Below are 12,322 nucleotides of genomic sequence, written 5' to 3' on the forward strand. Positions count from 1 at the left end.
AGCTGGAGACAGCAGAGGAATGGCAGCTTATGCAACATCTGGGCCAGGTGCACCAAGAGAAGAGGAAGTGGTGTATCCTCTTCCCACTCCCAAAACTGAGTACGGATGTCTCGAGCACCCTCCCACGGGGCAGGTTACCCAGCAAGGAAAGGAGACAAAGAGAAAGAACATGCATTCCCTAGAAGTCATTTTCCAAGAGGCTGGGCTGCTGGTCTATTTCATTCCCTGGTCTGTCCACAGCACTCGAAGAGCCTCTGGCATGTGGTGGGCACTCATTAATGTCTACTAGGCGCATGGTGGCTGCCCAGTCAACGTGTGTCAGGTGCCCGGTAGGTGCTCAGTCAATGTGTGTTAGGTGCATGGTTGGTGCCCAGTCAATGTCTCTTAGGCACGTGGTGGACACCCCATGTGTACGTGTTATGGGCACTAAGTCAATGTGTGTTAAGTGCATGGTGGGTGCCCAATCAATGTCTATTAGGCACCTGGTGGGTGCTCAATCAACATGTGTTACGCAAGTGGTGGGAGCCCAGTCAATGCATGTTAAGTGCTTGGTGGGTGCCCAGTCAATGTCTGTTAGGTGCATGGTGGGCACTCAGTCAATGTCTGTTAGGTGCCTCATGGTGGACCTTCAATGTCTGTTGGGTGCATCACGGTGGGCGTCAGTCAACATGTGTTATGTGTCTTGTCGGCCCTCTGCCAATTTCTGTTAGGTGCATCATGGTGGGCATCCAGTGAATGTCTGTTAGGCACATGGTGGTGGGCATCCAGTCAATGTTCGGTAGGTGTGTGGTGGGCATCCAGTCAATGTTTGTAATGAGCACTCAATCAATATCTGTTAAGTGCATGAACAAGGAGTTCATCAAGCATGAAGTCTAACGAAAGAATTGTTCAGAAGATTGTATTGATCCTACCTGGAGTTATGAAAGAGCTGGTCATTTCAGCAGTACCAGGGCAGACCTGCTGTCCAGCGGAAACCTTCCCCCTTCTGCCCTCCACCCATCAAACCCTTGGTTCTCACTTGGGTACAAAACTGCAAGAGGGGCAACTCCTGGGTCAGATGCATCCTCCACACCCTTGCCATGACCGAGCTTACCAGACCCTCTCCCAAATCACCCTATAGGGATTTTCCACCTTCCTCTAGCATCTCCCCGGACCTCAGCTCTATCCCTATGGTGGCTCCGGCTGGTCCTGGGCATGAAGCTGAGGGCAGGCGCTATGACAGGGATGGTCTCTAGTTAGGGGGGGTTCAGGAGCAGCCACGGATTCCCCAGCAACGAGCTCACCTTGGTCACCTCCTGTCTCTGCTGAGACACGCCCCCAGACCAAAGGCCCTGCAGATGCAAGCTCTGAGCACAGCCATACCCGGAGCACGCTGAGGGATGCGCCAGCAGAATCCCAGAGGCCACGCTGTCCAGGTTCTCCTGGACCACCTCCAGCCAGCTCACTAACTAATTCTGAGAGTCCCCAGTCCACTGGTCACCATGGGGACAAACACAGATGGTCAAGGAGCATGAGATCCCGAAGAATGGGGGACTTGGCGCCTAGCGGCCTCTGCCCAACAGTTGGAAACAAGCCCTGCAGTCAAAATGGAATCCTCCCAGACCAGCATGCTCACGCCCGGAGCCTTCCGGGCTCCATCCATCTATCTCCCAGAGTGATCCATCTTGCGGAATGCTCTCCACCCTCACCGATGGCCCCTGAACTGGCCAAGAAACAACTGGGTTCAAGTCAGCTCAGTCCCTCCTCTGCTTAAGCTCCTGCTGTGGCTCTCGACTGCACTCAGGGTCAGAATGAAGGCTGCTGTAGAGGCTACAAGGCCCCCGAGATGTGGCCCCCCTCCCTCTCTGGAGTGGCCCCCACCATTCTCCCATCCACGAGTGTCCCATGAACACGCCCAGTGAGCTCCTACCCCAGGACCTTTGCACTTGCTGTTTTCTCTGCCCAATGCTCTCCTCCTAGATAGCCTTTTGGATTGCAGGGCAAGGCCACTGCTCAAACATCACCTGATCAAAGGGAGACTCTCTTGGATGCCTTTTTATAAAAGAGCAGCCCCCTCTCATCTCTTGATCCACCTTCACTCCCTCCCCTGCTCTATTTTCACCCACAGAAACCATCACCAGATGAGGTATGTGTTTGTTCATGGTCTGTTTCCTCCACAAGAAGGTCAGCTTCGCAAGGGCAGGGACTGTGCCTGTCATGCACTGCTGTACTCCAGTGCTGAGGACGGTGCCTGGCGAGCAGGATGTGTGTGAAGTGAATGCTGAATAGGTGCAGGAAGAACCTGCCTCCTGAAAGGGACAGGAGCTGGATGAATGGACACGGGAAATCCAGGGTGGAAAGGAGGAGTGTGCTGACGTACTATAGGGATAGCAACTAAGGTCACATAACAATGTGTATATAAATTTTTGCGTGAGAAACTAACTTGAGCTGTAAACTTTCACTTAAAGCACAATTAAAAAAAAAAAGTTAAGTGAAAAAAAAAAAAGAGCCTGCCTCCTCTGCCCAGAAGGGTCTTCTTGGTTCACAAGCTCATCTCCAGAAGCTCCTGTGAACACCTGCCCAGGTGGCCAAATAAGCTCCATTGCCCTCGAGAGGCCCCATGGTGGGCCAGTACAATGCACACATGTGTGAGCACACACACTCACACTCTATCAGTTGGCTCCATAGAAGAGAAAACCTAAAACGACAGCGGCTTAAAAACATAAGGGCCTACCCCGTATTAATGGAAGTCTGGAGGCTAACTGTGCAGCAGACAGAGTGGCCCCACGGCATCATCAGGGACCCAGGCTCCTTCATCTCTTTGCTCCACCATTTTGGTGAATGGGTTTCAGCCTCAAAGTCACCTTAAGGCCCAAGGGGGCAGCTGGAGCACCAGCTATCATGACCACATTCCAGACAGTTGAAAGGAGACGGGGAGGAAAGCAAAGAGGGCCTTCTCAGTTGTCTGCCAGACTTTTAAGAATCTTGCCAGCGTCCCTCCCAACAGTTTGCACCTACTTCACCAACCATATCTGTCAGAGAGCAGAAATGGCTTTTTGTCCCGGTACATCTCTGCCTTGAATAAAACCAGGGTTTTAATGCTTGGCCATGGGTGGGTGTTCAGCTTGGTCACCTGCTCTCCCAGCCCCAGAGAAGCCCCCGAGCCCACAGCACCACTCACCATGAGGATGCGACGGTAGCTGTCACGGTCAATGCCCCAGAGCTTGAGGTCTGTCTTGGCCTTCACTGTGGCTGCCCTGGGGGTGCCATAGATGAGTGCAAGCTCCCCAAAGCTGCCACCCTCGCTGATGCTGGTCACCCACTCACCATTCACATACACCTGCAGGGACACAAAAAGAGGACACAGTGGGGCACATGTGGGAGTCCAGTGGGCTGCACCCTGCATTGGGGCTGTCCTTGTTTGCACCAGGAGGGGCCTCTAAAGGGAGGGCACAGAGCCCACTGCAGCTACCCGGTCTGGGCAGACTCCACACCCCTGCCCAAGTGTGGATGGGTGACACCAGACTAGCATCAACCCCGGACCTCCGAAGCCACAGCTGATGGCCACCCTGTGGCTTTTGAGTCCTGGCGTCAGACCCCAAAGGCAGGAGGCCCTCAGGTGTTAATGCTGGTGAGCCTACCCTGGGCTGACGCTGAAGCAGGCACCCCCTGCGGCCCCTAGTCTCCAGCAAAGCATATTCAGCTGCCTCCAAGGAGAGGCTTTCTACACAACTCCTCATCAACTTCAGGCTCGGCGTCTCTGGGCCTTGGTTTCCCCAACTGCACACAAAAGAGTTAAACCTAGTGTCTCCCACGGACCATCCCACTCTGATGCTCTGCTGTTGTTAGTTGCTATCGAGTTGCCCCAACTCATGGCGGCCCCATGCACAATGGAATGAAATACTGCTTGGTCCTTCACCACCTCCAAGATCTGTTATAGATAGGGCTGCTATGACCCATAGGGTTTTCACTGGCTGATTTTCCAAAGTAGATCACTAGGCCTTTCTTAGTCTGGGAACTCTGCTGAAACCTGTTCAGCATCATAGCAACACACAAGCATCCGCTGAAAGATGGGCGTGGCTGTGGAGGACACCTCTCCCTCTTGTCTTTTCATTCATAAATTCCCCTGCCCTTCCCTGCCACACAATGCTTCCTCCTCCCAGGAAGTCCACCTTCCCACCCACCTTTATCAGCCAACTTCACTCCCAACCCCAGAAGGAGCCATGTCGACCATGTCCTACTTGGAAAACACACTCCCAGGGGCCTGCCTTTTCTCTTTATGGGTAGCACCCAAGCTCCCTGGGCCTGGAGTGTGAATGGGGGCCCTATGGCTGGAAGGGGCCGGGACAAGATTCCCTTTCACCGGCGTGGGCTACAGCACAGTGTCCTACTATGCATTGACTGTGCACACCCTGCATCCTGCAAGAATAGTACAGATTGTGTATTATGTAGTGATTATGCAGATCCAGTTACTATAAATTGACACAATACCTACTCTTCATGCCTGCAGCGTGTCAATGAGCTTGAAGAATAGTTCCCATTGGCAAAATGGGTGCACATCGGGAAAGAATGGATTGTGATGAATCATGGAAGCAATTATTATTGAAATCAATGACTCATTATCTTGATAATAACGGATGCACAGAATTGCCTCTTTGAAAGAAAATGCCACGCAGGTGATAACTCCACAATTAAGTGCAGGCAAGGGGGAGGGTGGGGGAACTGGTCAACTGTAAAGTTTCAAGCAAAAGAAAGATGATGATTGTCTAAGGACAAAGACCTACCTGGAGGAGTCTGCATGTCTATTCTTGAAAGTCTTCCATCTACCTAGTGAGACCGAAGAGTTCCACCTCTCAAGCTGAACAGGGAGCCTCACAGCCTCAGCTGCCAAATGGCACTCAACACATTCCTAAAGGGGACTTGGAGCAGCGAGGCTCAGGTGGGAGAAGAAACACCAGCTTCCACTAAACAAGCTACTAAAGCAACCAGAAAACAATTACCCTCCAACCAAGGGAGTGCGCCACCTGGTGAGTGCACTGATGGAGGAGTGACAGCGATCACAGAATTTTGGGGATGTATTTTTTTTTTTAAAGGAACTCAGAAAACGTTCTCTGGCACCTCTGCCTCTTGCGGAGGTGGTGGTGCTGACTTATCAACAGTCACACAGTTACCTGGTGCAAAGGTAATGTTGGCACCCCATTTCCTGTCTTGCAGCTACTCCTCCTCCCATGATGCTTACATTAAAAAACAAAAACAAAAACACTTTTTATTGAGCTATAACTTACAAACATTACAGTGCACGAATCTTAAGTGTACTGCTCAATGGAGTATACACTCCCACCAAGATACTGAACATTTCTCTCCCCCTAAAAACTCCTCATGTCCCCTCCCAGGTGACGCCACCCCAAAGGTACCACTGCTCTTGCTATTTTGTGCCGGGCTCCTTCCCCTCAACATCATGTCTGTGAGATTTATCTGTGGTTGATTTCACGCATTTTCATGGCTACAAAGTGTTAATCCTTCTGAGGTTGACTGGCATTTGCCATGGTTTCTAGTTCTAGGCTGTAACATGTAATGCCGCTATGAACATTCTTGTGTACGACTTCGGTGGCTGTTATGGATTGAATGATGTCTCCCAAAAAGATACACTGAAGCCCTAATCCTGGTACATGTGAATGTGACCTTGTTTGGAATTAAGATCTTTGAAAGTCTTATCGGTTAAGTTAAACAAGGTCATACCAGAATAGAGTGAGTCCTAATCCCTTCAGAGTGGTGTCTTATAAAATGGGAGAACAGACAAAGACAGGGTCACTTCCCACAGAGGGAAGATGCATATACTAGTGGCAAAGGAACATGAGGATTGCCAGGAGCCACCAAAAGCTAGAGGAGAGGCATGGGACAGCTCTTCTCTTAAAGCCCTCAGAAGGAAGAATGGCCAAAGCCCTGCATTTGGACTTCTAGCCCCCAGAACTGAGACAATACATTTCTGTTCTTTAAAGCTACCATGTTGTGGTATTTTGTTACAGCAGCCTGGGACACTGAGAGGAGCCAAAAAACCAAAAACCAAACCCAGTGCTGTCGAGTCGATTCCGACTCATGGAGACCCTATAGGACAGAGTAGAACTGCCCCACAGAGTTTCCAAGGAGCGTCTGGCGGATTTGAACTGTCGACCCTTTGGTTAGCAGCCGCAGCACTTAACCACTACGCCACCAGGGTTTCCCGAGAGGGGCCAGATGCCCTCATTTCTCTTGGTGTCTACCTGGATGGTGTGTGCTGGGTCATGGGGTATACTTACCAGCTTGCCTTTGGTAGTTCTTGTCATTACCAGTAAAAACCTGTCATCAAGTCAGTACCGACTCATAGCAACCCTATAGGACAGAGTAGAGCGGCCCCATAGGTTTCCCAGGCTGCAGTCTTTATAGAAGCAGACTGCTACCTCTTTCTTCCGCAGAGCAGCTGGTGCATTCAAACTGCAACCTTTTGGTTAGCAGCCACTGAGCACTTAACCACTGTGCTACCAGGGCTCCTTCTTTCAAACACAGCTTTCCGATAATTGTACTGAATTACCTCCTCCTGCACCCACTGCACATACTTGGAGTAGAGGCCCCCTGCTGAGTTGTGGGTGCCCTGTGGGCTCAGAAAAGAGTGAACCTGAGGTTTGGGACGAGTTTGTGTAGGGAGGCAAGTGGCCTTTGAGCCCCAACTGGGGCGATGGCTTCTCCTGTGTGTCCGGGTCTTCTCCCCTTTGCCCCTTAGAGGGGCGAGGAAACCACCCCTCACATGGCTACCCAAGACATCCCACTTCACCCACCAGGGAGCACCACAGGCCAGGATGTAGAGGAGGGAGTATCCCCCCCATCTTGCCCGGGACACACCCCAAAGCAGGGCAGGGGCTCCTGCTGCAGGTGAGACTGAGAGGACCTGGGACAGAGCAGTCTCCAGGAGGGGCCGGAACCCTCTGCCCGGGAAGAAGCTCAGGGACTCCACGAGCTCCCTGTGTGGAGTCAGAGAACCCCATTGTGTGACGGGGCCCAGGGCCACACAGCACTGGGTCGCCCCGAGGACAAAGGGCCATCCTTCTGCGGACACTGGCCTCTCTCTCTCCCCAGCCCAGCGCTGGCTCCACCCCAGCTGATAAGCAAAGGGGCTACTTTTTGTCTTGTTTCGTCTTGTTTTTCTTCTTCTTTTTTTAAAGAAAGATGGTGGGAGGTCTCACTGAGCTACATTTATGCCTCCGCCATTAGTGTGGCTTCTCTGGGAGCCACAGAACCCCCATGACCCACTCTTCATTAGTTCGCTCATTAATTCATTTGGTCTTTCATATACCCAGTTTCCTGCATGGTTCTAGCTACTGGAGACTAAGTAGTGGGCAAGACAGACAGACTCCTGAATACATGGAACTCACCGACTTCAAAAGACAGGCAGTCGTGCAGACATGTCCTCATTATAGAATGTATAACAGCCATGAAGGAATAGACCATTCAGGAGAAAGGGCTACACTGGAGGAGGGACTCAGAGGGGAGCATGAGCTGAGCCCTGAATGCCAAGGAACCAGCCACACAAAGGCCTGGAGGCAGAGGGACAGATGTGCAAAGACCCTGAGGAGGTTTGATTTGTTTATTTTTTAGGGACTGCACAAGGAGCAAAAAAAAAAAAAAAGCAAACCACTTGTAAGAAATGTCTAGAATAGACAAATGCAGCACTACTCACAGTGGCCAAAAGGTGGAAACAACTGAAGTGTCCATGAACAGATAAACGAGATGTGATCTACCCACATCATGGACTATTACTCAACTCTAAGAGAAATGAACTTCTGATACATGCTACCGCATGGATGAACCTTACAAACCTCATGCTGAAAGAAGTTAGTCACAAAAGGACAAAAATGTTGTTGTTAGGTGCTGTCGAGTCAATTCCAACTCATACAACCCAACGAGACAGAGCAGAACTGCCCCATAGTGTTTTCTAAGCTGTTATCTTTACAGGAGCAGGTTGCCAGGTTTTTTTCTCCTGCAGAGCTGCTGGGTGGGTTTGAACTGCCAACCCTTTGGTTAGCAGCCAAATGCTTAACCATTGCGCCACCAGGGCTCCTTACGAAATCTCTGGAATAGACAAATGCATAGAGACAGAAAGTAGATTACGGGTTACCTGGGCCCAGGGCGGGAGGAATGGGGGGTTTGTTGCTTAATGGGTACAGAGTTTCTGTCTGGGGTGATGAAAAAGTTTTGGAAATGGATAGTGGTGACGGTCACACGACATGGAGAATGTAATTAATGTCACTGAGTTGTATCCTTAAAAATGATTAATATGGCAAATTTCACGTTATATTTTGTTGTTGTTAGTTGCTGTTGGGTCGATCGTGATTCAAAATAATCCCATATATGCACCATAGAACTGCACTCTATAGGGTTTTCTATGGTTGGTTTTTAGGAAGCAGATTGCTAGGCCTTCTGAGGTAGATCTGGATGGGTTCTGATCCCCAACCTTTTGGCTAGTAGTCACGCGCTTAACCATTTGCACAGCCCGGGGAGTCCAATAAAATTAAGAGAAAGACACAGAAGAACAGGCAAACGCTAAATAACAGTCAACTTAAAAAGCCAGACAACTGGTGCCCAAGGCACCCATTCTTGGGTGGACACCGAGCTGCCCAGAGAATGGGGGCTTCACAGGCACCTCTGAAGCTGGAAATGCCTCTTCTCCCCCCAGAAATCTCATGTGAAACAGGAGGGAAGCCCAGGAGTCCCCGAGCAGGGGACAGGGCAAACCAAAGGCCTCAGAGGCTGCAGCTCACACCCCTCCAGGGGGAGCTGCAGGAGGGGGGTGTCAGCCACAGGCCACAGAAGAGCCCGTTCTAACATAACAAAGGCCTGAGGACAACTAGGGGAGAAACTGGGCTGATGCTCCCTAGCGGTAAAATCGGCAGTCGGCTGTCCTTTTAAGTAGAAATGCTATGTTCCACGGATAAAATAAGTCAGGAGATATTTTTATACTTAGCAAAGTGGATTACAGCTCTTGGCAACACGCACAGGGCAGCCGCACTTCCAGCGTCTCTCTGGAAAACCGTAATTTAGACCAAACCTGGTGCTTTTGGCGACGAGTCACCTGGCTGTACCCCGAGGGTGGCTCTGGCCAGCAGCAGAGGAGATGCAGGGGTGCCCCCACCCACTTAGGAGGCTGGGCTGGGGTCCTGGGGAGTGGAGACACCCCTGCTGGGCGGGACGTTTTATTGGGTGTAAGTATGCGGATGGTAATGAGCCCCTCCCCTCTCCATTCCCACTCACCCCCAATAAATCCAGTTCAGCTCTAGAAACCCCATACAGAGTGGCAGAAAGTTCTAGTCCTGACGGGTCCTTGCTGGCCCCTGTGCTGCTGGGTGAGTGCATTCCGGAAAGGCCTCTCAGGCTGAGAAGAGGATCAGGGTCAGCTGCCAGGCTGCAGCCATCCGATCGCGCCGGGAGCAGTAATGACAGTTATAACCTACATCCCATAACTCACCCACTGCTCAATATGCCCTTTTTCACCCCAGGCCCCTCACCGAGCATCTTTTGGTGCCTTTAAATGTGGCCTTGGCCACATGTCCCCTCCGCTCCGCACCCCTGCCGGCCAAGTCCCCCACATCAAGGGAGGCCTCCCTGAATACAGCTCCTTCAGCAGCCACATCCGCAGCTGGGCACTCCTTGCCGCCGTGGAAAATCTGATTAGATTGATGGAGGGGCCTGGCACCGCCAGGGATTGGGGATGGGATCGGGGCTGGTCCCGGTGAGGCTGACTGCGGGCCATAAGTCACAGGCTGACCCCTGGGAGGGGGGTGGTCTGGCTATCCCAGACCTGAAACTGTAGCCAGGAGGTGTTACTCGCCTGCCTGCCCATGGTGCCCAGGCATCCCAGCCTGGCGAGCTGGCGTCAGGCAGGGCCTTAAGGAGCTCTTGTACCTGCCAAGCTGAGGCTGGGGAGGAGGCAAGGGGCATCTGGGTTGGCCAAGACAATGTATTTGGGGAACTCCAGTTATGAGAAGGTGACCTCACTCTTTCCCTTCACAAAATTGCCTTCACATGTCCCCAGGCCTGGAGGGAGGCCAGGCACTGCTCTGCACGCATCCAAGGCCATGGAGACGGGTTTTGGCTGAGAGGCTGGCCGGGAAGCAGCTCCTCAACTCCAGATTGGTTGGACTGTAGAGACATGTCCCAGAGCTTGGGCCTGGGCCTCCTGGGGGTGGAAGGCAGAGGCGCCTGGGTGGTGGGCTGCCCTGGGGGTGAGGGAGGTGGAGGGCGTCCTGGCTGGATGAGCTGGGTCTGGTAGGGGCAGGGGTGCTCCGGGAGGCCAGCCCCTGCTCTCAGGGGCTCATGTAGGTCAGAGAGTCCTGCTCCACCTCCTGCTACTGGTGCAGGGGGTCCAGGCAGAGGGCCTGGGGTGAGGGACAGCAAGGTGAGGTGGCACATTGCAGAGTGACCTGGGCCTTGACCATCACTCTGTTGGACTGATGGGAGGAGGGGTGTGAGTGGTCTTGAAGCCTGCAAGGATGGGGTACAGGTCACTTGAGTGGGGCCATGTCAGGGAAGGGCGTGACTTCAGAGGAGCAGCCCCAGAGCACCAGCTTGGCCTATACCACCCCTCTTCTGTGCACCTCTGGACAAGCAGGGCTGCCTGGAGCCTCTGCGTGCACGTGCTCAGGGCCCACTTGTGGAAACAGTCCCCTGAGATGCTGTCACTGGAGGCCAAGAGCAGTAAGGATGGTGTTGCCTCCCACTGCCTCCTCTAGCCCCTCCGAGCTGCTGTCAGGAGGATACAGGCACCTGGTGGATAGCCGAGGAGGGGATGGTGGCTGAAGCATCCTAGAATGATGACAGGTCAGGGAATGGACAGAGGGCTTCCCCCAGGGCGCTGGAGGCAGGCATCGTCATGTGAGAGACACACTATATGCGCAGACTTAGCAAGGGAGGAAGGGAGAGAGAAGACATTGTTTCCACCTCCTTGACACCTGGAACTGATGCAGTGCATCATAGGGTCCCCTCATTTAGCCTTCGGGCAGTCTGTGAGCTCACCAGAGATTTCCCATGAGTGATAAGTAAATCATGTGGCTGACAAACATAAGTACCTTGGCCAGGGTGGCCCAGCTAGTGAATGACTTAAGTCTGGATTTCTCTGCCCCCATTGTTGTTAGCTGCCATTGAGTTGACTCTGGCTCACGGCGACCTTATGTACAACAGAACGAAACGTCGCCCAGTCCTGCATCTTCTTCATGCTCATAGCCATGTCTGAGTCCATTGTTGCAACTATTATGTCAATCCATCTCATTGAGGGTTTCCTTCGTTTTCACTGACCCTCTACTTTACCGTACATGATGTCCTTTTCTAGCAATTGGTCTTTCCTGATGACCTGTCCAAGGTAAGCACGCCAAAATATCACCATCCTACCTTCTAAGGAATATTCTGGTTGTGTTTCTTCTAAGACTGATCTATTTATTCTTCTGGCAATCCATGGTGTAGTCAATATTCTTCGGCAATGCCACAAGTGGAATGCATCTATTCTTCTTCTGTCTCCCATTTTTACCCTCCTGCTTTCTCATGCACCCTGCCCCCAAAGCCTGCGGTATTTTGACCCTTCTGCTGTCTTTGGATGACGCGTTTGTTAAGAAGGCAAGTCCTGTGGGACTACACTGTTGAGCCTTGCTGGCTTCGTGAAAGGAGAGGCGAAGAATTCAGGGCAAAGGGTTTGCCGTTTCCCACGTCTGTCCATCTAGGAGAACTGAGGAATGTAGGCTTTGGGACTCCCTGGGGTCACTTCAACTCCCCATCTCTGCTTCCCACTCCAGTGATGACAATCGTCTCTGCGAAAATGTCTGTGCACTGAACTGGAAGATCAATGTAGGCATAGAAGAGGGAAGAACATTCCAGGGGGAAGGACTCGGGTCAGCCCACCATCCAGTACTTATAAAAAGCAGCAGCAGGAGAGGCCAGCTGGGAGATGTCCGCCTGGAAAGGGAGGAGCTGGCTCAGGCTGGGCCTTGAAGGATAAGTAGGAGTTTGCAAGGCTGAGCAGGAATAAGGACAGAGGGGCAGGAGGCTCAAAGATTCAGGACAAGCCTATATTTGCTATTTCCTGCGGGTGGGCATCTCCCCACAACACAACCTTCTCCCTGGACATGGCCACGTTTTTCTACTCACAAGTATACACTCAGGGCCTAGCAAGTGCCAGTAACTAGCAAGTGCTCAATAAACACTTGAGCAAGAAAAAGAAAGGGAGGGGAGGAAAGTGGAGGAGGTTCAAGAACACTGATCACTTTGCAGTGGTGGGAATTAGCGTCCTAGCATGGCTGTCACAGAAATACCACAAATGGGTGAC

The 12,322-nt window shown here is 52.1% G+C and overlaps 1 protein-coding gene across 1 annotated transcript in view; it reads right to left on the reverse strand.

Annotated features, from left to right (window-relative positions):
• PRKAR1B (protein kinase cAMP-dependent type I regulatory subunit beta) overlaps nucleotides 1-12,322 on the reverse strand; it is a 146,711-nt gene that overhangs the window by 39,452 nt on the left and 94,937 nt on the right. The window contains exon 7 of the mRNA XM_049905119.1: nucleotides 3,161-3,319. Within this exon, the coding sequence (XP_049761076.1) occupies nucleotides 3,161-3,319 (159 nt within the window). The remainder of the gene's footprint in view (nucleotides 1-3,160; nucleotides 3,320-12,322) is intronic.

This window comes from Elephas maximus, chromosome 12, assembly GCF_024166365.1.
Source record: "Elephas maximus indicus isolate mEleMax1 chromosome 12, mEleMax1 primary haplotype, whole genome shotgun sequence".
Classification (NCBI taxonomy): Eukaryota; Metazoa; Chordata; class Mammalia; order Proboscidea; family Elephantidae; genus Elephas; species Elephas maximus.